Source organism: Sander vitreus, chromosome 3 (assembly GCF_031162955.1).
Source record: "Sander vitreus isolate 19-12246 chromosome 3, sanVit1, whole genome shotgun sequence".
NCBI classification, from domain to species: Eukaryota; Metazoa; Chordata; class Actinopteri; order Perciformes; family Percidae; genus Sander; species Sander vitreus.
The window spans coordinates 25,563,084-25,588,901 of record NC_135857.1 but is presented as its reverse complement, the minus strand read 5'-3'; the positions used below and the strand labels follow the sequence as shown (position 1 = coordinate 25,588,901).

Sequence of the window (25,818 nt, the reverse complement as noted above, 5' to 3'; positions counted from 1 at the left end):
GTCTCTCGAGCAGGTGTAATTTAGAGTCATCATTAAGCAACAAAACAATCGGGTCAGTAGGAATTAGATATCCTATCACATCAGATAGTATTGGTGTTGTTTTATGCCAGAACTCATGCACCTGTTCACACTCCCAGACCATATGCAGGAACGTTCCAGTTTGTTCAGGTTGTCAGAACGTACAATAGGGAGTGGGAATGACTTTAGAGACGTATCTCTTCTGGGGAGTCCAGTATGTCCTATGACATATGTTGAAGTGGATATACTGGTGAGTTGGGTTCTTGGAACAGTGGGAAATATTGTCCCAAACTGTCTCCCAATTAATTATGTTCCCCTCCAGGCTCAGCTCTCGCTCCCATTTCTTCTTTCATTGGAGAGCAGAGCATATACCAATAATGATCTTTCATCTTTAATTGGGTATGCACAGTTCTTTAAATTTCATTATGCTGAGATCTTAGTTTGTAAAACACTTATTGAAAACAACTCCACAATGGCCTAAATATCACCAGTAATTAAATTTGACGGTGTTTTATTGTGGAGCTTATGTATTTGGCATTCAGACTATGTATTTGCATTTCCTAAATCATTCTCCAACATTACATGTACATTATGGGTGAAGACATTGAATCATTGTAATTTTCATTACTTTTCTAACACTGGTCAAATTCAACTATATTGGATGTCAGTCTGTAAGCCATTTTTTGTAATTATGGTTTTGTGTGAAGAAATGAAAATCACACCAAATTAGTTACAATAAGTACTTTATTGATTCCACAGTGCTGCCAGCGCCTGACAGATAAATATACAGTTCTGAGTTTTTTTCTATTTACAGATTGCTGAGAGACAATAACTGTCCTTTGTAGACATACTGTACGTACTTTAGTGTATAACATACTTTGGGCTGGTTTCCTTGTCCAAGCATATATGGTCCCCATTGAAAGATGTGATGCTGTTCCTGTGTCTGTGAAAGAAGCCCTATTAAGTCTTAGTTTGTTAACATGTTATTTGTTGTTACATGTGCAAATCATCATCAGAGGGTGCAGCAGTCGGATAAGCAATGTGTATTCTGTGTGTGTGTGTGTGTGTGTGTGTGTGTGTGTGTGTGTGTGTGTATGTGTGCGTGTGTGTGTCTGCGCAAATAGAAGATCTGGCACGCACACATTTTATTTACAATAGATACATTTAGGCTATCAATATTGGAAGAAAAAGTGACATCTGGTATTGACTGTGTTCAGTAGTCTCAGTTTCACACTAAGCGATACTGATTTTATGCAGTAAATGCTGTTACAATCTGATATTTCATCAAATGAACCTCTTTATGCTTAGTTAATTTGCGTTGCAGAATTCTTTGCTGGCATTTGCAAAATATTGTAATTTCCTATATGTTATTCATACTCAGTAGTTTAGTTTTATTTAAATTTGTATAAGTATGTTAATTTTCATTCACTCTTTCTGTATACTCTTCACTTACATTATAACTGTGCACACATACAGGCATGCTCACACATATATCAACCTTGTTTCATTCACCCATAAGCCACAAACACTAAATCTATAAATGTTACACGCTCATACTGTATGTTCAAATTGCACCAGAGCATATCACGTCCGACTGCATGATGGATTCCCATCTCATATTCACATCCAGGTTTTGAGTTTCTTCATTTAGCCATGTTTGTAAATGTTTGTTTTCTTTTTAATTTTCTCCGAATCCCTAACAGTGTGAAGCTCTGTAACGTTAAGAGACATACCTTTCAAAATTCCAAATCCGATCCATCTCTGTGGTCTATTTGTACACTATTTATAACAAATAGCTGATTTTTGCATTTTCCCACCTCTTGCCATGCTGATCTGCATAGGTAACTTAAACAGGCAAAGTTGATGCTGATGACACCAACTTTCTCTTGTTTGTCCTTCAGGTTAGTAATGGCTCTAGTTATCCTCAAATGCTCTGTTCACTGTGTATTCACTGTATGTCAGCATTTTTTATACTTTAAATATTATATTCCTGAAAAGATCTCTTTTAACAGCACCAGCATTTTGTAACAATGTACATCTATTTTACCACAATCCATCCCTGCCCTGTGTTTCAAGTGGAGGTCTCTACGATTCCTTTTGTCCCCTTCGTCTTCCCCTTCACTTAAGGAGCGATATGTCGTCAGCAAAGTCCCCGTGTGGGTGGAGGCAGCGGGCGAAGCGCCACTGGCACACCATGAGACACAGCGGCAGCATGAAGAGTGCGCAGATTCCCGCCATAATGTAGGCGATGGTCATAAGAGTGGACTCGTCCGTCTGAGGGATGTTGTAGCCGCAGTCCTCCAGGTCGACGCCATGGAACGGGCCTTCCACAGAGGCTGTGCGAAACTCATCATGCACTATAAATGGGAGAATGGCATTGTAGGTATTTGAGTGACACAAAGAGCATGATAACAGATAGTATGTTACTATTACTGTAAATAAGTGAGGGTCTTAAGTGAGATATCCTTAAGGTGTATCCTGCATATGATGCCAATACTTATTTCTATCCATATTTATTTTCCTTTTCCAATTACATACAGTACATACAAACATTACTGATTCTTATCCTTCTCCCTCTTCCCTCCTCATCCCTACACCCTCTCCTTCTCACCATGGCAAGTGCTAACGGCAAAGCCGATGTGTTTCTTTTCTCGGTCGAAGACCACATAGAAGCCTTCCATGATCACAGCCCCCATCACTGTACCAGTGCTGGACTGGGACACTGCAAACTTGTAGCAGTCCTCCTGGGCGGAGGCTACATCCTCAACTGGCCGCAGGTATTGCTGCATTAACAAAAAAGAAAAAGAAAAATCAAGGAGTAGAGTCAGTCACACAGAACATCACCAATAAAAAGGGGGCAAACACACATCCTTGTCAAGCGCTCTGCTCATCCTAATGTAATTCCTAGAATAGCCACACAGCCCTCACTCTAAGGGGGGAATTCACAAAAGGATTGCACAGCTTTTGTGGCCATTAAACCTGCTCAAATAAGACAAAAATAAACCGTAAATGTACCCTAACCGGAAATGCACCCTAACTGCACTGCCAAGCAAATAGTGGCTCGGTGCTCCTGTGCTATTTGCACTTGCTATGCAAATAAGCCTCATTGCAAAAACTGTTCACTTCACAAAGATCAGTGCTGAGAATAATTTTTTTCCTTTTTTCTCTGCCATCGTTCTGCCTACTGTGTTCTTGGAGCCTTTGCGCCAGGAACACGGACCTTGAGAAGTTTTTACTTTATAAATCACTGTTAAATTATATGTAGATTTTTTTTTTAACGGTACACATTAACACCACCAGTGTTATATTTCCTATGTTTGCTACATTTCCTAAAGTGTATATTCATGTGATTAGATATTTTGTAATGTAGAAAAACCCAGTGAATGTTCTGGGTTTTAGAAGAGAGTTTGTTTTATTTTAGGAACTATATATATATTTTATTATATTTTTTAGAAATGTCATGATATTTTCCTATTGAAATGCATTATGCTCTTCCTTCCCCTCTTCCATTCTGGAACTTTGCCTGGTAACAGCACTGAGAGCATTTATACAAATAATTATTTTTTGTTATTAATTATGCCATTGCCATGTCTGGTGTCTTGCAATAAAGTGCTAAAATGCAGTCCCATGAAGTGTGGTCCTTGTCCACTATAAGCCAATGCTCCGGAGCAGGGTAAGCCCCAAGTTTGTGGGGTTATCCCCTAAAATAATCTACTTAAACCGGAGCTAATAGTTGCCATTGTGAAACTATAAAATTCTAGAATGTTAACATGAGTTACATGTTCCAACTGACATTTAACCCGGGGCTAGTAGAAGTGCAGTGTGAATCATATAGTCCTAGGCTTAGGTTAACTCTGGGCCAAGATATCCCAATCAACTCTTAGCCAGGGCTTAAAGAGAACGCAGTTGGAAAAGCGATATAAAAAACGGAATGTCTTGCAGCAATTACAGCCCAGTACCTCACACTCCTGCATCATGTTACTAAAGGCCCCATGGGCAAAAACGTGCAGTGGAAAGTGATGGTAGAGTTTATATTTTAGTTGCAGTGTATAAATATCAAAGATGTTATTGGAAAAGTGCTGTCATTACATAGTTTGTCCACCAGAGAGCACTGACATGTTTGTTTTAACATCCGTAAAGTGCTCAGTACATGTCTTGGTCACAGTCCTGTATAACCAAATTAGGGATCCTTATCTAATGTTTTTGTTTATACTGCGTGTTAATTCTAAAAAATATCAATATCAGCTGATCTGTTTCCTTAAACTCTCAGTGATTACAGTATGAGCCTAAAATCTTCTAGTTCACTGGTACATGTGTGTCTTTGACTTTCGGTTTTACTGAATATGCTAAGGGTACATGGTGTTTTACTGTTTTACCTGCCAATGAAGTTACAACAGAAGACAATGAAAGTAAAAACGTTTCTCAAGCGTTTCATTCTGATGTCAGCATCAAGGCCTCCCACGGATTTAAAGGACTGAGCCTCGCTTCTAAATCTCACCGTCAAATCTAATTCATTCCACCACCATCAAGGCCTTTCTGAGTAGCTTTGAATGAAAATCGTTTAATGACTTTTCAGAGCTTTATGAAAAGCTTTAGAAAATGTATTCAAAGGTAATTCTCTCTGAAATGTGGTCATTGTTTTTTTTCCTCATGGTACCTCGTCAGGCTTTCATCTATTGAGACTACCTCAAAGAGTATGGCTGAAGGATGATTTATTGTGACCTTCCTGTAGGAGTGCAAAAGGTAATAAAAATGGCATTCATTTATTACAGTCAGCAAAACCAGCTAAGAACTTAGAATTGCAGAGGATGTCCATGACTCATTAATGACAAATTATTTAACTTTTAAGGAAATATCAAAACTTCTTATAGGCTGAGATCTGAAAACATGAGTGAACTCCTGTTTTATGAAACCACATTCAGTTCCAGTAAGAGATACTGTGTAATACCTGCGGTAGGATGGAGATTCTAAAAGACTGGTTGTGGTTTTCACTCATCAGGTAGAGCGAGATGACTGGGAAGATGTGCCAGGGTGTAGTGCCGGCCTGCCAACATACCAGCTGCTCCCCTAGCCAGAACCCAGAGGGAAACTGTTCTGTCTGTAAAACAGGGTCAGGAGGACATTCATTCTTTCCTTTCCCGTATCTGCTGATTACAAATCAGGCTTAAGTGGTCATGAGACTTGAGATAATCCAATAGGTGTGGAGGGGGAAAAAAAGGATTCACATACAAATCATGATACATATAATACATATAATTCTGACTGCAATAGTATGTAATTGAAAAAAAACAACAACCATAAAACAAGGTTTTTCAGAAATTAAAGCAAACTTAAAATCTTTCACTGAAATGGTCCTGAAACATGTCTCAGGTTCTTTAAATGCTGTATGTTAGGAAATCTAAAGTTACCATATATTGTATGTAATAGGACGTTATATATAGTCAAAAAGATATGAAAATGTCTATTGAATATATTTTTCAATATGGTTTCTATTGCGATGTTGAAAAACGAGCGGCCAAACTGCATTACGGCAATATTTATATAATTTGGACAACTCTTTGCGTTCTGATCCTGGCACGTTTTTTTGCACTAAAGTTCTTAATAAATTAAGAAAATACTCAGTACTTTTCATTGGTCAAGTATTTAATTCACACAGTATACAAAAATAGGCTTTACCAGGCTTATTTCATATAGACTATTTAATATAATAATTTATAATAATAATATTTCCTTTATTTGCCAAGTACATTTACACATTTGAGGAATGTTTCCTATGCATTTAACCCATCCTAACTAATTAGGAGCAGTGGGCAGCCATAGTCCGGCGCCCGGGGACCATCTCCAGTTGTATTGCCAGTGCCTACATCGAGGACCATGGCAGCAGTTAACTAGCAAGCATGTCTTTATGGTGGGAGGAAACACACGCAAACATGGGGAGAACATGCAAACTCCACACAGAAAGGCCCTGCCCAGACCAGGGATTTAACCCAGTACTCAGCAGTTAATTTATTGAATTACAAGAAAACATGCTATAACGTGGAGTACATGTATAGCGTTATCTAGATATGAAATGACCTATATCGGGATAGCAGATATTGGTCATATCGCCCAGCCCTATACGTTACATTACTGTAATACAAGGATGAGAGCATTCCTTAAAAAATATAAATATAATATTAAATATATATATATAAATAGCCTTGAGCTTTTGCTTGTGTGTTAAAATACTATTGTCTGCTTCAGTATCAGTAATGTCTAGGGCAGCGAAAGCAACATGAGTGAAATGAGGGTTATGCTGATTATATTAGGATAATATAAGGATAAGGATAAGGATTGACTGACCGAAGAGGCTGCTTCAATAGCCTTGACTGCAGCCTGGAAGACCTTTCTAGGCAGTCGAAGGTTGGTGGTGCCACTGTCCACAATGCTCTTATCATAGTTGTACTGTAAAAGACAGACGGTCTCCAATTACAAATCTCTTACATAGCTTTCAGTATCAGTGAGCGACCATTAAATAATTCTTTCTTTGTTTTTGCAGCCAATTCGATTTTACCTCTTTACAGTCCATGTTGAGGTCCTGTCCATTCACCTCGATACGTACGATAATGACCTCATAGTACCACTCCCTACGGATGGGAGTGTACCAAAGCTCTCCCACGTAGAGTGATGGGTCCACTCCCCCGATGACCTAAGAGCACAGGGAAAAATAATCCAGCACTGGCTCCAAATATAACATTAGATAATTTGTGTGTGTGTGTGTGTGTGTGTGTGTGTGTGTGTGTGTGTGTGTGTGTGTGTGAGAGTGTGTGTGTGTGTGTGTGTGTGTGTGTGTGTGTGTGTGTGTGTGTATGTCTCACCATGCTGCCGCCAACTGTTGCGCTGCCTAGGGAGTAGTTTTGGGTGAAGCCGGCTCCACACAACTGGAGAGAGAAGAGGTTGGGGACAGGAGTCTGGCGAACCAGAGAGTCAAAGAAAGGCTCCAATGCCTCATCAGGCTGCAGCGAGAGGGGGAGAGAGAGAGAGAGAGAGAGAGAGAGAGAGAGAGAGAGAGGGGAGAGAGAAGGGGAGAGAGAGAGAGAGCGAGAGACAGAGACAGAAAGAGAGAGAAATAGGATAGCTTTACAAACCAAGCTGCTGTTTTTAGCGTTCAGCTTTTAGTTTCCAAAAGATGAAACAAACCTCATCATTCTCCTGACCTATCAGCTTACCTTTAGCAAATTATGTTTCATCCTACAAATCTCCCCTTCCTTCCGTGATTACAGCACTTTTCCCAGAAGTAAAAACTGTAGTAGATCACTATTACAATTTCAATGATTAAAAAAAGGTAGTTACATATCTAAAAATAAGGTGTTGCTTTTCTTAGCCTATACTTTTAGGCCCTCGATATGCAAGATGTAATGCAATGCAAAAATACACCCATCAATTTATACATTTACCAACTTAGGTGCCTATGTGTAAAATGTGTCCTGTGCAGATTGTATTAGATAATTTATTAGGAGATTTTCTATTTTTATCTTGACGGGCCAAGCAATCCGCTGCTCTTACCCGGGCTATATCAGCATAGGCTAGTCCCAAGATTCCCTCCCAGTTGGATCCATTGATGAAGAAGCGATCTGACTGGGTGATTGCAGCGATATTGGCACGCAGTGTGGCGTTGGGGCCATGTGGGACAGAGACCAGATCGGTGCCCAGCTCCCCCTCCCAGCGACCCTGGGTGTAGGGAACATACACACTCCTCCCCTGGTCACGGTACGAGCTGGAGCTGTGAATGAATGGCAAAACAAGAAAGAAACAAGAAAAAGTGGAGGAAGTGAGAATACAGTGGAGGAGAGAGAAAGAGGGGTTGGTTCCTGGAGGAGTTCAGAAAGATAAGGTGACTATGAACTAATTATTATTATTCCATCTTCATCCGCTTATCCGGGGTCGGGTCGCGGGGGTAGCAGCTCCAGCAGGGGACCCCAAACTTCCCTTTCCCGGGCCACATTAACCAGCTCCGACTGGGGGATCCCGAGGCGTTCCCAGGCCAGGTTAGAGATATAATCCCTCCACCTAGTCCTGGGTCTCCCCCGAGGCCTCCTCCCAGCTGGACGTGCCTGGAACACCTCCCTAGGGAGGCGCCCAGGGGGCATCCTTACCAGATGCCCGAACCACCTCAACTGGCTCCTTTCGACGCAAAGGAGCAGGGGCTCTACTCCGAGCTCCTCACGGATAACTGAGCTTCTCACCCTATCTCTAAGGGAGACGCCAGCTACCCTCCTGAGGAAACCCATTTTGGCCGCTTGTACCCTGGATCTTGTTCTTTCGGTCATGACCCAGCCTTCATGACCATAGGTGAGGGTAGGAACAAAAACTGACCGGTAGATTGAGAGCTTTGCCTTCTGGCTCAGCTCTCTTTTCGTCACAATGGTGACGAAAAGAGAGCTGAGCCAGAATTAATTATTATTATTATTATTATTATTATTATGCTTATTATCTAATTCATATATTTCTATATTTTTGTGTGTAAAAGCATTGTCACCTTAAATCAATTATACTACCCACAGTAATACGATGTAGACCAGTGATACTCAATTTACAGCCCCAGGCCAAATCTGGCATGCAATAGGGTGCCTGCCAACCATTTTCTCATTCACATGAAAATAAATGGATTAAAACTGGAGAAAAAAAATTGTACTTTGAATGTACATAAGGTGCCAGAGTGCATGAAAAAAAACAACGTAAAAATAATGTGTGTATATTAAAAATAAAATGCCAGGAGTTAATCCTCCGGAGAGGTCTGGGCTAAGCCTAAAATGTCTCCCCTGGGCACACCTGACCTACCTTTGTTTATTAACTGGCCTCTGGCCTCTTGTCATTTGCAAAAGTGCCCCCTAAACAAAGCAAGTTGAGTATTCCTGATGTAGACTATGAGATTATAATTTGCCATTAGGAGGTCAATTTTAACAATATAATGTATCACATAAGACCTCAATAAAGAACTAAAAAAGCTGAAACATGGCTCCTCTTTTCTTAGAACCAAATGTGGCTGTATATTTTACCACTTGTGTCTACTTACAGTGAACGATGGTAGTATCTGTGCAGGAAGGGATGTGCAGCTGCCCCGACAGCAAAGTTGCTGCTGCCTGTATCCACCAGGATGTTCAACTAATGAGCCGGAGAGAGAATGGAAGAGAGGGAGAGATTCATTAAGTATATGCTGTGTGCATTTTGCAAAAATCAATAGGTTTGTAAAACTGATGCCTGGGTTAGATTGTGAAATTGATTATGTTCAATCTCTGAAGGGCAATCAAAATATTTTCAACCTTGGAGACAAACATGGCCATATTTACATTTCTCCTAACTGACGGTCTTGCAAGCAACTTTTCTTAATTACAGCAAGTAGTCAGCCTCACCGCTCGCAGATTTTCATTTCTAATATCTCAGTCATTCTCTGTATCCATTTCTCTTTCCTTGTAGTGTCCTGTGCTGTTTCCTGTTGCCCTTAATGTCCTTCTCTGTCCCCTCTCTGTCTCCACTCTAACCCTCCATTCCTCTCAGGTTCCCCATTCTACTCCCTCTCTCTCTCATCTCCTCCTATTCTGTCTGCATCTCTATGTGAGTATCATATTTTGCGCAGTCTGTCAAAATAGTTAGTGAATGTGTGAATGGAGCACAATGTCAGGTGGCGATGAAGACAAAAATATATAATAATAAAATAATATTATATAATATAATACCGGCTGTATATGGCTGTATATTATAAATCATACTGTAATGCTATGTATCACAGGTACCATTTATTATTTCTTTCTTTCTGCTCTTTTTGGTTGTACTGATGCTTTAATGCATACTATGTAGCCTATGTTCTGTGAGTCATACATTCAAAATGCTAGTATAATTGTTCAATTGTAATTGAGTTCAATGAATATATTTTCATATATATTTAACATGGAAGTTTGATTGTTGTTCAAGACAACATTTAAATATAAGCACATACTGTACTATTTTACTGATTGACAAATCAACGAGAATATAGATAGACACAGTGTGGCACAGAAACGCCTGAACAGATGAACAGACAGGCAGCCATACAGCCACAGCAAGCTGTTCAATAATGGATTGGCTCTTTAAATATCCAGAGAAGTGCTACTGTCTAAAGGGCTGGGCCTGCAAGCCCAGAATAAATACTGACGCTGTCTACTTCACGTTTTTCTAACACACAAATACATCCATGCCTGCATATTCTGTTTCAACAAACACTGCAAACACTACTGTCATAGTGTAATAACGCTGTACACACTCTGTCATCCTCTCTTGTCCAGAAATTTGCTGACTGCTTAGGATGGATCTGTTACTTTCATACACAACCACACAAACACCGACACTCTAAAGGCTGCATCCTGCCACACTGAGACTTCATGTCTTTCCTGCTCTGTCTCTGTCTTCCTGTCCTCCCTGGCAGAGTGCCTATCTGTTCCAGTCATTATATTTCCCCTTCTCCCTCCGCTATGGAGGAAAAATCTTCTAGCGGTTACCAGAACACACCGTATCTGAAAGTGATTCTACTAAGCCTACAAGGCCTTTTATCACTTCTGCTATTATAATAATTTGAGTTCAAGATCATTTAACTCAGTGAATGATGACTCATTTTATATAAAACTATATGTATCTACATGCTGGGGCCTTAAAAACATTCAGATAATTTGATTCAAGATATCTTAAAACTTAATGAGGGCCTGCAAACAGCCTATCGGTGTGCTGTTATGGATATGGATCTTGACTTTTTAATGAATGGGATGGTCACTGACCCCTGACCAGCTGCAGGTTAAAATACATGAGTCGGGGAACTGCTGTTTTTACTGTGGCCCCTGCAGTCTACATGTCGAAGTGTCCTTAGGCAAGATACTGAACCCCAAATTTCTGTGAGTGTATGTGTGAATGCTTTAAACAGGAGTTACAATTTGAAACATAATGGCAAGCATAAAGTATGTTCAAAGGTCCAGCAGTCAGCGAGGTGGACCTGGAGAAAGCCATGCATTACGGAAATAAAAATAGAAAGTGATATAAAAAATGTTGGGGCATGCAATGGGTGAGCAACTTCCAATGGCATGAAAGGGCCCCTGATCTAGCATACAGTAATACATCTTCAATTCAGATTCAGTGTCCTGGTCATGGCAAATCTCTTATCTCCTTCATTTTATTTGTTTCTCCTTTTCTCTCAAACCCTCTCACACTTTCTTCTTCTCTCACTCTCCTTCACTCCATGTCCCTCTCCATCTCTCTCTCTCTCTCTCTCTCTTGTAGTTTTATTCATTTCTCTGTTTCACTCCCTCCCTCCTTCTTCTCCTCTTCTTCCCTCATCACTTTCTCTTCCTCCCTCTATCCATCGCCCTCTGTGTGCCAGCCTGTACATCGCAGCTGCACCCAGCTGCACTCCTCACTCTGCAGAATTAATGGTTCCATTATCTGTCTGTATCATTCAGTCCTTTCTCTCACTTTAACACACACAGGCACGCACGCACGCACACACACACACACACACACACACACACACACACACACACACACACACACAGGCCATCTGTCATTGCGGGGCCATCAACAGTATTAGACAATCAGATAATATATTTGAAGTACTTTTCAGATAACATACTTTAATTTTGCATTCCCTATTTACGGTAATTGTAGAAATCATACATTAAAGATATTAAAGTATGAGGATATTTACATAAGTAGAGGACATGCACTGTAAATGTGTTATCAAGATGTGTGATAAGTTTAGAGTAGGGTCACCTCCTATTGAGTTGGATAGTATGTAGTATGATTATAATGTAGGTCTTGGTGCTGAGTTAAAATGACCTATTATTGTTTTCATAGTGTTATAACACATGTAAATGGTCAAAACAGAGTGAACGACATACAGACACACTGATGCAAGACTGAGGTAAAAGCGATACATGTAAAAGTGTACGTCTTTAGTAATGTTAATGCTCTTGCATACTTTTTATTTAAAGAAAACACTGCATGTAATGATGATTTTAAGGTGGTACCACAGAGAGTAAAGTGTAGCTGGTACTTCAACATTCTGCCAATAAAGCAAATTAAATTAAACTTGGAAAGGATGTGGGAGACAAAGGTGAAAATCGCATTTTGCAGGCAGAGCCAGACTCTGCACAAGGTAGGCTAAAAAAGAAAAATACTGACCAGTGACACTGAATGTCATCCAGAAAGCTTTCTTAATTCCTTTTTTGTGTATTCAATGCAATTCATTAGATGTTGTTATTATAGATCTGTTGTAGGCTATAGCCCAAATGGTGCATATATTCTTATAGGCCATTCAGGAGTGCTTTGACATGTTTTTATGTAAATAAAACCTTTAGGCCTACCTTCTGCGGAGGAGAGCCCACGGCCATCTCCACGTAGTATCCCTGACCAGACTTCCCACGCAGGTTATCTATCATGTCCACAAAGCTGATACCGCCCGCTGCCGCTCCTCTCCGCCTGCGCGCAGCGTGCTTCCCCGCGTTGCCGCGCTCGCGGTACGCGGCGGCAGGGGGCAGCGGGGGTGGCTGTTCAGCGCGAGCGCCTTGCCGCAGTGGCATGCGAATGGCTAGTGGCAGGCCCGAGGCGTCCGGCGCGGATTGACCGCTGCAGAGCAGACACAACGTCGTCCATATAAACAGACCTGTCAACCAACGAGGCCGTAACGTCGACGCCTCCATGTTGAAACTCGGTAAAAAAAAAAAAATTGATATGTTTGGTTTTAACTTTACGACAGTCGTTCAGTTTGACATCCAGTCTGCAGCGGCACAGGAGAAGGGATCAGGTGGCGATGATGCTAAAATGACGGCTAAAACCATGATGGCAGTTGCACCACAAATATAAAAAAGGGACAGGGTCACTGTGTTTTTTCGTTAAATGACGAGAAAATAAACCAATTTCAGACCACGACAAAGTAGCATATAACAACAAAGAAAATAGCCTACGCTGAAAATCAAATCACCCTTACAATCAAGCCAGGCAACCCTCGGTGTCAGATAATTTGAGGCGACGGGTAAATTACAGGCTCTCCCTCCGTGCTCAGTGTATCAACAAACCGCAGGCCTGTGTCGTATTCTCCGCGCATCCTCATATCAAACAAACATCCGAAACCATCGTCGGGAGGCAGGATGGCCGGTGAGCTACCGTAATCCGCATCCTTTCCGACCCGTTCATTCAGATCTCCGCCTCCAGTCTTTCACCTCCTCCTCCTCCTCTTCCATCCACCCCGCTGCATCCTTCAGAGCTACGAGAGCGTGAGTATCAACACCGTCAAGGTGAAATATAAAACTACGCGACTTCCTGTAAGCATTTTCTAAATAAAATCCCCCAACTAAACGACCACGCAGTAGGCGCCGCAGTTATGGGGTAACTGCCCAATCTGTAAAATGGAGGTTTGCCTTTATGTGGGCCTATAGTGAAACATGTTACCATATTTATTTGTGCAATAAAATAATGTAGCCTATGTTACATCAGGCAATAGATAAACATAATACATTTAAAAAAAAAAAATCCCAAACTGAAATAAAAGCTCATTCTTATCAAAGTGGCTTGGCTATGCCATTCCACTCTGATGTAACATTACTTAATGCAACCACTCCAGTAGTGACTGTTACAATGTGTATGCTAATTAAAATTTACTTTACATAATAATGAGGACTGCCTTCTTTAAAGAGTTTTGGTAGGCTACAGCTACAGATGGAGGCTACAGTAGGCCTACCAGTAGCATTATACATTATAATGCAAGCCAATAGGCCTGCCACACACAGGCCTTAAGGGTTTTAATTGAGAATGATCACAGTCATTTTTTGACTAGTTTGTGATTGTGTAATTGAAATAGATGTTCCATGTTATTGTATAGAACTTTTTTATTTTGATTCATTTCACTTGTTTAACAGGATTATGGCTATAGCACACCATATAGGCATATTGTTCGTTTTTTATAACGTCTTTTATTTTGAAGGCAAAATCGCTGTCATGTCATGGCTTTAGTAGCCTCTTCAGGAAATATCCCTGGTTACATCCATGGGAAGACTCCGCATTCTGGGTAATGATGTTTTCTCCTTAATTGATATGCGGATCACAGGTGTTTCTATTCCCATAATATCATCTATTTAGGGGAATTGCTACCTGCTGTAATCCAGAACAATGTAGTCCACCTTGCATTTTTTAAACAGCTATTCTTGTCTAAATTAAGGAAAAATCAAAGACCAACATCTCAGAATGTAATAATATTATATCAGACAACAGACAGATGCATTGTAGTTGCACAAATAATAATAACGAGACATTAGACATAGCTTATACTATAGTTGAGAACCAAATTGATTGTTTGTTGTTCTCGCCTGTGAGTTTGTAGGAGTACCACTGTAATCAATCAGTTTCAGTTTATTTATAAAAGGGACAATGTACAATTAAAACATAAATGTGACCATTGATTGCATTGCACCAGATTTAGCCTTTGGCTAATTTACATCTGCAGTCCCTCGAAAAACACAAATACAAATACAACATTTTAAAAATTGAAACATCGCTTAATGACTAAAAAGAAAACATCCAACAAATAACAATATTTTACATTTCATATCACTCACACACACACACACACACACACACACACACACACACACACACACACACACACACAGTCAGTATTGTTGCTGTAATCTATAGTACTTTACTATGACACCAAAGTGCTCTTACTGTATGCTATATATTCTTTATAGCACATTGCATCATTGCTGTACATCTATCATATTGTATGATGAATTACTGGCATAATGCATAGCATCCCTATAAATTAATTTTGAGTGACAAATAATAATGATATAAATGTATGATATAAAATGAGAAAGCAAGCAGTAGATCAAATTTAATTCAAGTTCAGTCAGTTTGCTTCTCTTTATTACAGACTCTCTCTCTCTTGAGATGATCCTGGACAATCCCAGTAGGATGGAATAGGAATGAAGGAAGCAGGTGCTAATACACTATCCCCGTCTTTCCTCCCACAGAGTCCCACAGAGTCTTTACAGTGGTGGAGCAGTCCACACTGCTCCACTAACAGTGGGGCTGGGTCCTCCTTCCCTGAGGACGCAGGAGAATAAAGTTAGACAGGTATAATTGATAGGAACTTAGACCAACGTTTCTATCTATCTATCTATCTATCTATCTATCTATCTATCTATCTATCTATCTATCTATCTATCTATCTATCTATCTATCTATCTATCTATCTATCCATCCATCCATCCATCCATCCATCCATCTATCTATCTATCTAGCTATCCATCCATCCAGCCAGCCATCCATCTATCCATCTATCCATCTATCCATCTATCTATCTATCAAATCTAACTAATTTCCCCACAGCTGATTCTAATCATCAGACTGCTTATTAACCCATCCAGCATCATAACACTGGGGTAGTAATAGTGGTAAGATTGGTGAATATGGCTGGAGGTCAAAGCCCTGCTGAATAAACCACTAAGAGGGCTTTGACCTGTGTTTGAGAATATTGTCTTTTAACCCTGCCTCTTGTATGAAGCATCTGATTGGCAAACAGATCCAACAAATGCAGAAAAGTATCCACCAGAAGAAGAATTTTATTCTCAAAGCGAAGATTTTTTTCAAAAGGCCTTATACAATCCCTGTGTTAAAATTGTGAATGAAAATGTGTTATGATATTCAAAAAAGAGTGAAAACTAGAATGGAACAATATGTAATGAACACAATTCATTAGTTTACTATACGTTAGGTTGTTGCACCCAACATATACTGTAACATACAGAGACATACTCACTGTTTGAAGTCTTTGAGCCCCAGCCTCCCTGCTCTCCAAGTTTGTTGGTTAGGGGTGCACCTCTGCCCTCTGGTGGACACCACACTGCCAGAGGTCCCAAATAACCCACTCTACACACATTCACACACGCAGAAACTGTATATAGTCACACAAGCACAGTAGACAGAGGTTATACATGCCTGCACAAACACACACACCACACACACACACACACACACACACACACACACACAAACAAATATATATATAATCACCATAACCATGTCCCTCACAGTTTTACCATACATGGCCAACAACCTGCCATTTGTAAACCTCCGTTGAAAACAAAGGTCAAAGATTAGCTATCATGGAGACTGCTGCCTTATCACTATGTACCAGCTGATAACAGTGATACGGATACACTATGATCTAGTCAACTGGCCATTTCAGATAAAGTGTTTTACACGTGTTTCTTAATCAGGCAAACTATATTCAGACCTGACTGAATGACAGATAGAAACTTACCTGTCCTGGGGGTCTGTAGTCCTGAAGCCTTTGGCGAACGGGTTGCTAGCTATTTTTAGCTGGGTGATCTGAGAGAGAGAGAGAGGGGGGAAGGGAGGTTATAATAAAAAGATAAAAGCAAAGAAATTGAGCCCTAATTCTGAACTAGTTATATCAGTTAATAATGCACAATGAAAAGCCTACTGTAGCCTACTGATCCTGGGTTTCCTACCCGGTGATTCTGATAGGCAGTGACGGCCATGAAGCGTGTCTCAGGGAAGGAAAAAGAGTAGAAGTTCCTGTGTGCGTTTAAGTGACTGTTGGGAGCTGGATCTACATACACCACATGGAAGCGTGGCTGATAGCGATGCATGGAGTTCAATATCATCTGGCAAGGAAGAATTTGGAGAAAACACACAACAAGAAAGTCAAAAGAGAGACATTTCTATATTTATGTGTCTTTCCTGATAAAAATGACAATTAAAACAATGTCCTTTGTGTCTTTAAAGACATTGACTGACATGTCCATTGTCATCCAGCAGGTTGTTGGTGAGCTTGAGCGTGTCGAAGGATACAGTCTGCTTCATCCACTGGGCTCCACGGGCAGGTGAGTCTGGGTGGAAATGCATCCTGCTTGGGGCTACAACATCCGCTGGCCCTGCCACCAACCAGGATGAGCTGTGGAACGCATATCTGATAAAAACACACACAATTTCTACAGTAGGCATGGTAAGTTATGATGAAAATTGCAGAGGGGCAACAAATCTATAATAAGTGGGTAATTATGGTCTTGAATAAAGTGATGGAAATATTAAAACAGATCATGAATAAGCTAAAAGCATTGACTGTATGTTGGAAAAAAGTACCAATCTCTGTTACACACTACACACTAAGCCCTGTGCACCTCACTCTGTATGTGTGTCTGACCTGTATCTTGTATTGTCAACAGAGATAAAGTCCATGAGCAGGACATATTCAGCAGTAGGATCCATCCCGGAGATTTGAACCTGGAATGTTGGAAACATCCTCCTGCAGTTTGTAAACATGTAAATGACCATAATGTAGTAAGAGACAACAGAGAAAGAGGGAGAATGAAGGAGTGCATGATAAGGTAATGAGGAATATAAATATGAGTGTTATTGTTACCTTCCAGCTTTGGTAACAATCATCTCTGTGCCCAGCTGGTCAAACTGCTGCCAAAGTGCATGCATCTCCAGCTGAACTCTGACCCCACTGACTTGGGGGGCTTTGACACTCGACAGTGACCCCCCGTCTGCACAGCAGGGCAGAGATACTTCACAGGTCTGAGGCATATGAGGACCTTAGGAGAGGAGAGATGTGTCGAGATCACAGAATCATCATCATCATCATCATCATCATCATCATCATCATCAAAGTAACGTATATTTTCTCCATTGAGCTCAGATTATTTTGATAAAACAAACACTTACCATCGATCATTTTGTAGGTTTACAAGGTAAATAATATGAATGAATTTACTGTTTTGTCTTTAATATTTCTGTTCACTCCAGTCCGTTCTTCCACTTCTGATCAAAAGTAGCAACTCTTGTCATTACATCAAGACCAGTAGAGAACCAAACCCACAACTTTGCTACACAACACAGAACTGAAGGCAAAAATCTTCCTCCCAGTCCAGTGCCAGGTGCTGTGGTAGATGTACATCCAAGTGTTCAGAGTAGCTGTTTGTGTCCAAGAACAAGCTGGTTTTATACACCATGAGTCTCTCACTGGGGACCTCATGCCTGCCTCATCCATTACAATACTCATAGTGCCACTGACATGCACTAATTACAGCTGCACGCGCATGCATGAATGCGCCCCAAGAATTGTGAATACACAATTTCTATTGTTTCATATACCCTAAAGCATTTAGTGGAGCTTGTCTTGACCGACCAGTAGGACATTAATAACATCCTAATCAGCCCAGTGTTACTGGGTGTGGACAGATGAAGACAGCAACAAATTGCGTTTCAACACCATACTAATTAGAGAGTCAGTTTTTCCCTAAAACTGACTCAAGTGGACATTTCTGGTTTGGTTTGATGGCAACATTCTTGCACATTTATAAAATGCAAAATATCAGACAGTGTCATTGAAAAAGTTCTGGACTTCTTTCCATTGTTGTCCAATGTTGTTAGGTGTTGGAAAGTGTATTTGTCTCGCAGTGTGGGTCATGCAAGGATTTGTGTCACATAAAGATCTGACCATAGTTCATAACAGTCAAAGTAAGACACAAATTCAAAGTTGTCTGATCACAAATGTGAATGGTTTATAGTGGTGTGTGTGTGTGTGTGTGTGTGTGTGTGTGTGTGTGTGTGTGTGTGTGTGCGTGCGTGCGTGTGTGCTTGCGTGCATGCGTGTGTGTGGCTCTATGATGGGACAGTGTTGAAGCGTTCCAGCCTGAGGGGTCGAAAGCAGAAAAGCAGGCTTTTCCCTAATGAAGCACAACATTACTTAAGTTTGTCAATAGGCCAATTCACAACCCTGATCAGCTCATTAATCACAGCTTTCAAGGCCACAGGCAGAAATATCTCACATGTTATTGGATGCCCCTCTTAAGTAAAACAGATTGTATTAATATTGTTCTTTTAGAATGGGCCTTGTGATCAATGATGACCAATCAAAAGGCTGTCTGTGTGATATGACCTGAGAGGATCACAGAGGTAATAGACACTCCAATAAAGGATTTATTAGACTGTATCATATATTTTAATAGTTTAGATAAAGTTAGGTATATTCTGATGTTGGCTTATAATGTGGTGAATTTCACTATGTTATATATTGTCATAGACAACATTCTGCTTCATTACAGGCAGATCATTTAGGGAAGGTTCAAGATAGAGTCAGAGACCAAAGTAGTATAAACAGCCAGATGTTTATTGAGCTGTATTTCGTCAATGCACAGTTTTCATCAGACAAGCATCATTACACAGAGTTTCAGGCACGTGTGGTAATTCCTCACATACAAGTCCTACACAAAATGTAAGCAGTTGGCTATAGCATTGGAAGAGTAAAGATGTGTGTGCTGAGTATGCATGTGTCTGTGTATGTCTTTGCTTGCATGTGCTTGATTGAGCATGTGCGCCTAAAGGAAGGTGTTTTCTTGGGAGACAGAGAGAGAACAAGAGTCCCGCCATTTTGTTGCAATGAAGTGCATCAGTTAGGCATTGGCTTTATTTTGGGAGGTGGTTTGGCTGCATATATGAGGAAAGAAGGAATGGAGAGAAAAGTGGAATGGATAGGACTGACAGGTAGGTTAGGTGGGGTTAGTTACAAGTAGAGGATAGGGAGGATTTAGCTCTTGGTGACGGAAGCAGTGATGGCCTCGAAGATAGCGCTGAGCTTAAGCTTGATGTCCTCAACCATAGGTGCGATCTTCGTCCTCAGGGCAGCGATGTCATCAGGGCTTACACTCTGCGCCTGGGCGTAGGCCTGCTGCAGCTGGTCCTTGTATTCCTCGACGTAGGGAGTAGCCATCTGCTTCAGCTGTTCCAGACGCTCAGAGAGCTTGGCACGCACAGAGTCCACAATGGGCATCAGGGCGGTCTTGGTCTCCTCCACGTTGGTAGCCACCTTGGCGCGCAGCTCCTCCACAATGGGCTCCAGCTTGGCCTTCAGGGCATCCATGTGCTCTGTGTGCTTGGCGGAATACTCTGTGATGATGGGTTCCATCCTTGTACGGTAGTCCTGGATGTGTCGGTCGATGACCTCTCTCAGTGCAGCACGTTTGGGCTCAAGGTCGGCTTTCAGGGTTTCAATATCCTGAATGATAGAGGTACGGAGGTCACTGGTGGCATCAGAGATGGTGGCGACGACACTGTCAGTGAAGGGGGAAACGGATTGCTGCAGAGTCTTGACCTGACTGTGCATATCCTCCATGCGCTGAGCCAGGGAGGCCCTGGGAGAGAACAGAGGGGAGCAAAATCATTTTAGCCTAAGTTAAATAAACACATGTGTAAATGGTGACTAGAAATGTAAAAGGTGACTAGGGGAGAAAGGTAAATGAACCAGTGGGTAAGTATCAATTACAGAAAGGGGGACTGACTAAGGAGAATGACATGGCCTTACTTGAGATCCTTGTACTCAGTGTCATCGAGCTGGTCCAGGGCTTTAAGGGCACTGTCCTTCACCTGAGTCATGTAGACATCCATAGCAGACCGGATCTGGGCCAGCTGGGAGGGTGCATCAGCCTGCAGGGAAGCGGCTTGAGAGCCTGAGGAAGAAAGGAAAGGAAAGGAAAGGTAAGGGAGGAGATATGAGCAGAAAGAGAGAAATGGAGGGTGTGGGGGGAAGCAACAGTAAGCAGTCAGAAAATACAGTATTTCAAATGTAAAATAGAAAATATATCAAAAAATATGTTAGATGTTACGTAAAATCGATATACTGGCTAAGCAAAGCTGTGCATGCAGGTTGAGCATTTCCCTTAAGAAATGGCGCATTCAGTACTCACCGACAGCCAGCAGAAGGGCGAGAGCCAAGAATTTCATGATGGTGGTCTGGAGTGGAAAAAGAAGCAATACGTCACCCTCACAGTATCACAGTTAAAGGAGTTTCCATAAAATGCTTTTCAGCGCTTTTCATTTAAAAAATTGGAAACCCATTAATCCAATAAATCTTAAATCCCCCACCTAAAACAATGTCAAAGCCAGATAAGTGGCTTAAAAGTAAGAATGCTTTAACACACCGTTAAAGCTGCACACTAACTCTAACCCTTTGGTCTGAATGAGTTCACACTAAGCATATGGCTGCCTATTAAAATAACCTATAATCTGGTTAGATTAGGGATGGCTACAAATTCAGAGAGACAGCTCAAACAGATTAGCTCTGGACTGCTATGTAATCCACATCCAGGTTTTACAGTAAATAGAATTACCAACTCATCTCTCTTAGTTCAAAGACAATCTCAATCCAGGCACTTAAATTTAGGGATCTCCTCATCTTCTTGAAATGAAGATAGCTGCTAAAATGTCACCACAGGTTGAACAGCATTACCCAAAAGTTACAATTAAATGAAATATCTCACAATTAAAAGTTAACACCAAAAAGTCTCCTTATAGAGAAACTTATGTTTGGCACCAGTTCACAACTTCATCAAAATTTACAGATCTACAAACTGGTACTTTTATAAAAAAAATAAAAAAAACTCTGGCAAATGTTTAAAAATAAAAAAAAGTTCTCCAGCAGTTATTCTTGTCTGACTACTTATTCTACAGCCTTGTCCCAGTTAAAGAGCCACAGCAGTTGTTGTCTTACCTGGTGGAGTTTGTGACGAGACTGAACAAATTCAGCAAGAGCAGACTTTTTATAGTGCCCGGGTGAGGGATAAGTCCTTGTGGGGAGGAGGGGTGGGGGTGGAGGTGTGAAGGTTGTGTGTCTCCGTGGAGGTGGACCTCACCCCCCCTGCCTTCCCCTCAGCAGGAGGACTGGGTTGAGAGTTCAATGGTCACCCACTGGGAGGAGAACACTCAGTCAGCAGACATGCCAGTACACACAGTCAGAGATTTGCTTTACATTATCAGTATCATGAATGTACTGTAACCTTTACTGAAGATAGATAGATAGATAGATTGATTTATTATTCATCCCGAGGGAAATTTTAGGCATCCAGTAGCTTAGATAACCATAACCAACAAACACACATACACACATATATCTCACATACATAAAAATCACTCACAAAAATGTGTTATAAAAATCACTCACTGAAATGTAAAGAGTTAAAGGTGCTATGGTAAGTAGTGAAGTACCAACATGCAAGATTTTTTTAGAACAGGACATTTTACTGATGATATTTCTTGGATAACTATTACCAATTTTATTTATTTTTTTTGATTATTTTTTGGGGGCTTTTTCCCTTTATTTCAGAGTGACAGTGGGTAGACAGGAAAGGTGGGAGAGAGATGGGGGATGACATGCACCAAAGGGAAGCAGGTCAGATTTGGACCTGGGCCGCTGCAAAGGCCTCAGCCTACATGGGGCGAACGCTCTTACTGGGTGAGAGGTTGCCCCAGCTATTAGCAATTTTTTCTGCTTGATAAAGGCCATTCTCATTTGTCCGTAGCCGAGCTGCTCTTATCGTGTAGAAGACATCAAAGGCTGACATAAACACGTCGTAAAGACAGAGCCATGAAGTGTGAATATGAGAAAAAGGGGAGGGGGTGACAAGACAGAAACAAATGTTTTTTTTAGGATATCAAACAAAAGGTAGAGAGACAGGCGAGCAGGAAGGGGAGAACACCCGTGAAGAGAGTGGAAATAAAATGGAAGACAAATAGAAAAAAAATCCTACATATCTTATAATAAAGGTATCTTGCAGGGATCTGCACTGGATCCTGTTTTATTTTCTACATTTTTGCAGCATACACTTTACATACCACCCCCTCCACCCTGCCAGTTCTGCCTGTACCATTTGTTATAGAATAGTGTGTAGGACAGGAAAGCCACATTATTGACAGTCCCAGTGCTGCCAAAAGGCTGCCAAGAGAAACAAACAAGAGCAAATAGAAGACAGTGACTTGTTGCGATTGACTCTCTGAAATGTAATCACGCTCATTCACTAAATTGTGAATAACAAATGGGCATGCACTCACATTCACACAGACCCACAGTGCAGTAATCAATCGAGAACATTGTATCAAGACAGACTTATCTCAGTTTATGGCTAGCACAGTTTGTGGCTGGTGTGTGTGTGTGTGTGTGTGTGTGTGTGTGTGTGTGTGTGTGTGTGTGTGTGTGTGTGTGTGTGTGTGTGTGTGTGTGTGTGTGTGTGTGTGTGCAATGATTAAAAGGTCAAAGAGTGGTGTGTATGTGCCATGCTGTTGTTTGTTGTCCTATCACCAGTGGACTTTGTCACCATGGCTTCGTGTAATTGAGTACATGAGTACTCAATTACATGAAGCCACATGAGTACATGAGTAATGATCCTAGAAAGTTATCTCTAATTATGCACATACACTATCTGCGCATGTCATAGGTATTATAATGTCTTCTTTCACACAACCCTTATACTCATTAAGTAATTGCCTATTAAAACATTTTTATGTCTATTCTTGTCTATCTTACCTATTTGCAATAGGTAAGATATAATTAATTTCCCTTATTAGAAAAAGATAAAGAAAAAGATTTTACTTAAAACTGTGCCAAATTGTGTACATTTTCAGTCATACTTGTGTATTAATGTGCTGTAGAAATAATTCTGCACAATCATCTCTGTGTGCGGATAGGTGTACCACGATAGTAAGAACATGTTGCCTTCTACAGTATGTAGCAGACCTGCAGATGCAGAGTGAAGGTTTGTCTAATAGTGCAGGGTTATTAGGTGCAAGGTTAATAACTGTCATCAGTGGTCAATGGAAATCAACTGTAATCAAGAGACTGGTGTTTCTTGCATAATATACAGTACAGAAGTTTCAGTAGCCTGTATAATCAATGCAATTTTCTCTGAAAATCATCATCTCGATATCTTGCACTGTCAATACTTTGGCTCTGAGCGATTGCAACATGTGCAGTTCATATCGTATGCAGCATGAAGCAAGACACGACAGCAAGAATTCAAATAATATCCAGCAACATACATTATACATTAATGACATTCAAGACAAATGACACTACAAAAGGGTAACAAAGACTTTACTTTTACTTTTCCATATCAAAAACAAGTTCACCACAGCTAATAAAAAGCAATACACTCAGTATCTAGAAGGGCTCATGGAGAGCACAGACCTCCACCAAGGCCAAGCCCTCACTCGCAATATTAATAAAAGTGAGAGAAAAAAATTGTGCCTCTGCCTTGTGATTCGGATCTGCTCCAAAATGTAATGGATTCTTCTTGGCCCATGCTACACCTTGCTACTACCTTAAAATTAATTAATACTTTGTAAACCTTAAAATGCTCAATTTTGTTGAGACTGTATGAAATGAGTTGACACAACTAAATGGTCCTTTGTGAGGATGTAACTGATATATTGAAATGGGGTAGATCACAAAGGTGCTCCATTCAGTGTGCCGCCATAACTGACTTTAACTACTGAATTGGATGGAAATTATTTAGGAGAAAATAGGATCTGTACAAACTATTCAGATCAGCTGTTAGAAACATGTATTCATAGAGCTCTATTTTATTACTGTTTTTTAATCTGTGTTTTTAAAGGAGCCTGCTCGTAATTCTTTTCATGCTTTACATAGTTCTGTGTTTTGCTGATTGACAATAAAAGGAATCTTGAATCCCGAATCTCTTTAGTTTCCAGCAATTTTCTAATAAAAAAAGAAAAGAAAAACTTGTACAGAATGTACAGAACAAAGAGCCAAGTAGTCAATAATAGCTGCTTACGACAATACAGCATGCTGGAAGAATGCTATTGTACGTTTTTAGTTCATGCTGACTCAAACTATCAGAAAGTACACCTACATGGTGGATAAAATGGTCTGCATGGTCCAGTATGTGCCTGTTAACGTACAAATGTGCCTGTATTTTTTGGTGAGTACCAGCAATTGAGTTAACTACTCTCTGTCACTAGCGCAACAAAAGCTGAACATTCATTTACTATATGTACTGCAGATCTGTTTTGTTGGATTTCATTATATTTGTCTACGGTTTCTATTTTCAAGAGTGTGAACCACACATTTCCAGTTTCCCTTTGTGTTTGTTGTTGTTGTGGTTTCATGGTTGTGTGTCTGCAGCAATACCTCTATGTCCATTTAAAACCCAAATCACATTTGATCCTTCTTTGTCTTTCGCTACTTCCATTTGCCTTTGTTGTTTATCATTCGACACTGTGGTGTCTATCTTTACTCTCAACCCCTGACTAAAAACCCATTCACTTTACAGTTTCATGGACATGAGCCAAACTGAGCTTGATGAGGCCGTGAAGAAGGAGGGGTGACGGAGATCTCACCTCTGTGGGCCACATCAATGCCTGCTAGGTTCAGACTGACGTTATCAAGTTTAGCCATTTGTCTGAGACTAATTATCAAAATACAGCAAACTATTTGAAAATGTGACAGTGGAAGCTTTGTAGTTGACATCCAATAATGTGTATGCCTTAATTTCTGGTTGTGAAGTGCTTTATTTAGCCAGGCAAACTATACACAAACCATGCTTTTGAACCATTGGTCAGACCACACAAGCAACTTGAAGATGCTACCTTGGGTTTTGGGAAATAATGAGCATTTTTTACAGCATATTTCAAACTAAATAAGCAATTGAACAATTGATCAATTATGAAAATAATCATACACACCAAGAACAGTAAAAGGCTGATTATATCATGCACAGCACATGGCCCCTCTCAATGGCTCCAGCTTGTACTGTCATTGAACATAGTCTTCAGGGCTTTTGCCCTGGCCCCTGAGATAAGAGTGTTACATATCAGCTGCTCTGAGCTTAGAGCCTTGTCAGAAGAATAACTCTTATCTGGAACAGCAACCTTTGAGACTGCTTGCATTGCACTACGTTGAATCAGCATCCACATGGAGTCATC

General features: G+C 40.6%; 3 protein-coding genes across 3 annotated transcripts; all 3 read right to left on the bottom strand.

Moving 5' to 3' along the window:
- Positions 1-773: 773 nt before the first annotated feature.
- On the bottom strand, positions 774-13,272 carry bace1 (beta-secretase 1). The gene is made up of 9 exons (XM_078246674.1): positions 12,384-13,272; positions 9,074-9,162; positions 7,564-7,780; positions 6,876-7,013; positions 6,572-6,706; positions 6,361-6,462; positions 4,967-5,116; positions 2,630-2,801; positions 774-2,375 (listed from the first exon to the last, which is right to left on the bottom strand). Exons 1-9 carry the CDS (start codon positions 12,717-12,719, stop codon positions 2,137-2,139), a joined length of 1,578 nt encoding a protein of 525 aa, XP_078102800.1. The 5' UTR covers positions 12,720-13,272; the 3' UTR covers positions 774-2,136.
- LOC144515913 (T-box transcription factor TBX1-like) lies at positions 13,209-17,779 on the bottom strand. The gene is made up of 9 exons (XM_078247113.1): positions 17,770-17,779; positions 17,465-17,639; positions 17,246-17,347; positions 16,840-17,011; positions 16,551-16,706; positions 16,340-16,407; positions 15,836-15,945; positions 15,046-15,120; positions 13,209-13,282 (listed from the first exon to the last, which is right to left on the bottom strand). The coding sequence occupies exons 1-9, from the start codon at positions 17,777-17,779 to the stop codon at positions 13,209-13,211; spliced, it is 942 nt and encodes a 313-aa protein (XP_078103239.1).
- A 1,465-nt stretch (positions 17,780-19,244) lies between these two features.
- LOC144513217 (apolipoprotein A-I-like) lies at positions 19,245-20,833 on the bottom strand. Its single transcript, XM_078244219.1, has 3 exons — positions 20,790-20,833; positions 20,408-20,552; positions 19,245-20,237 (listed from the first exon to the last, which is right to left on the bottom strand). Exons 1-3 carry the CDS (start codon positions 20,824-20,826, stop codon positions 19,634-19,636), a joined length of 786 nt encoding a protein of 261 aa, XP_078100345.1. The 5' UTR covers positions 20,827-20,833; the 3' UTR covers positions 19,245-19,633.
- Between the last annotated feature and the right edge of the window lie 4,985 nt (positions 20,834-25,818).

Excerpts from the sequence above, each read along its gene's own strand:
- bace1 (XM_078246674.1), bottom strand. The coding sequence starts at position 12,719 with ATGGAGGCGTCGACGTTACGGCCTCGTTGGTTGACAGGTCTGTTTATA. Across the intron at positions 6,463-6,571 it reads TCAACATGGACTGTAAAGAG|TACAACTATGATAAGAGCAT; the intron begins GTAAAATCGAAT and ends TGTCTTTTACAG. Across the intron at positions 2,802-4,966 it reads GAATCTCCATCCTACCGCAG|CAATACCTGCGGCCAGTTGA; the intron begins GTATTACACAGT and ends TTGTTAATGCAG.
- LOC144515913 (XM_078247113.1), bottom strand. Across the intron at positions 17,348-17,464 it reads ATTGTTACCAAAGCTGGAAG|GAGGATGTTTCCAACATTCC; the intron begins GTAACAATAACA and ends TACAAACTGCAG. Across the intron at positions 17,012-17,245 it reads GTTGACAATACAAGATACAG|ATATGCGTTCCACAGCTCAT; the intron begins GTCAGACACACA and ends TGTTTTTATCAG.
- LOC144513217 (XM_078244219.1), bottom strand. The coding sequence starts at position 20,826 with ATGAAATTCTTGGCTCTCGCCCTTCTGCTGGCTGTCG. Across the intron at positions 20,553-20,789 it reads CGCCCTTCTGCTGGCTGTCG|GCTCTCAAGCCGCTTCCCTG; the intron begins GTGAGTACTGAA and ends TTTCTTCCTCAG. Across the intron at positions 20,238-20,407 it reads ACTGAGTACAAGGATCTCAA|GGCCTCCCTGGCTCAGCGCA; the intron begins GTAAGGCCATGT and ends GTTCTCTCCCAG.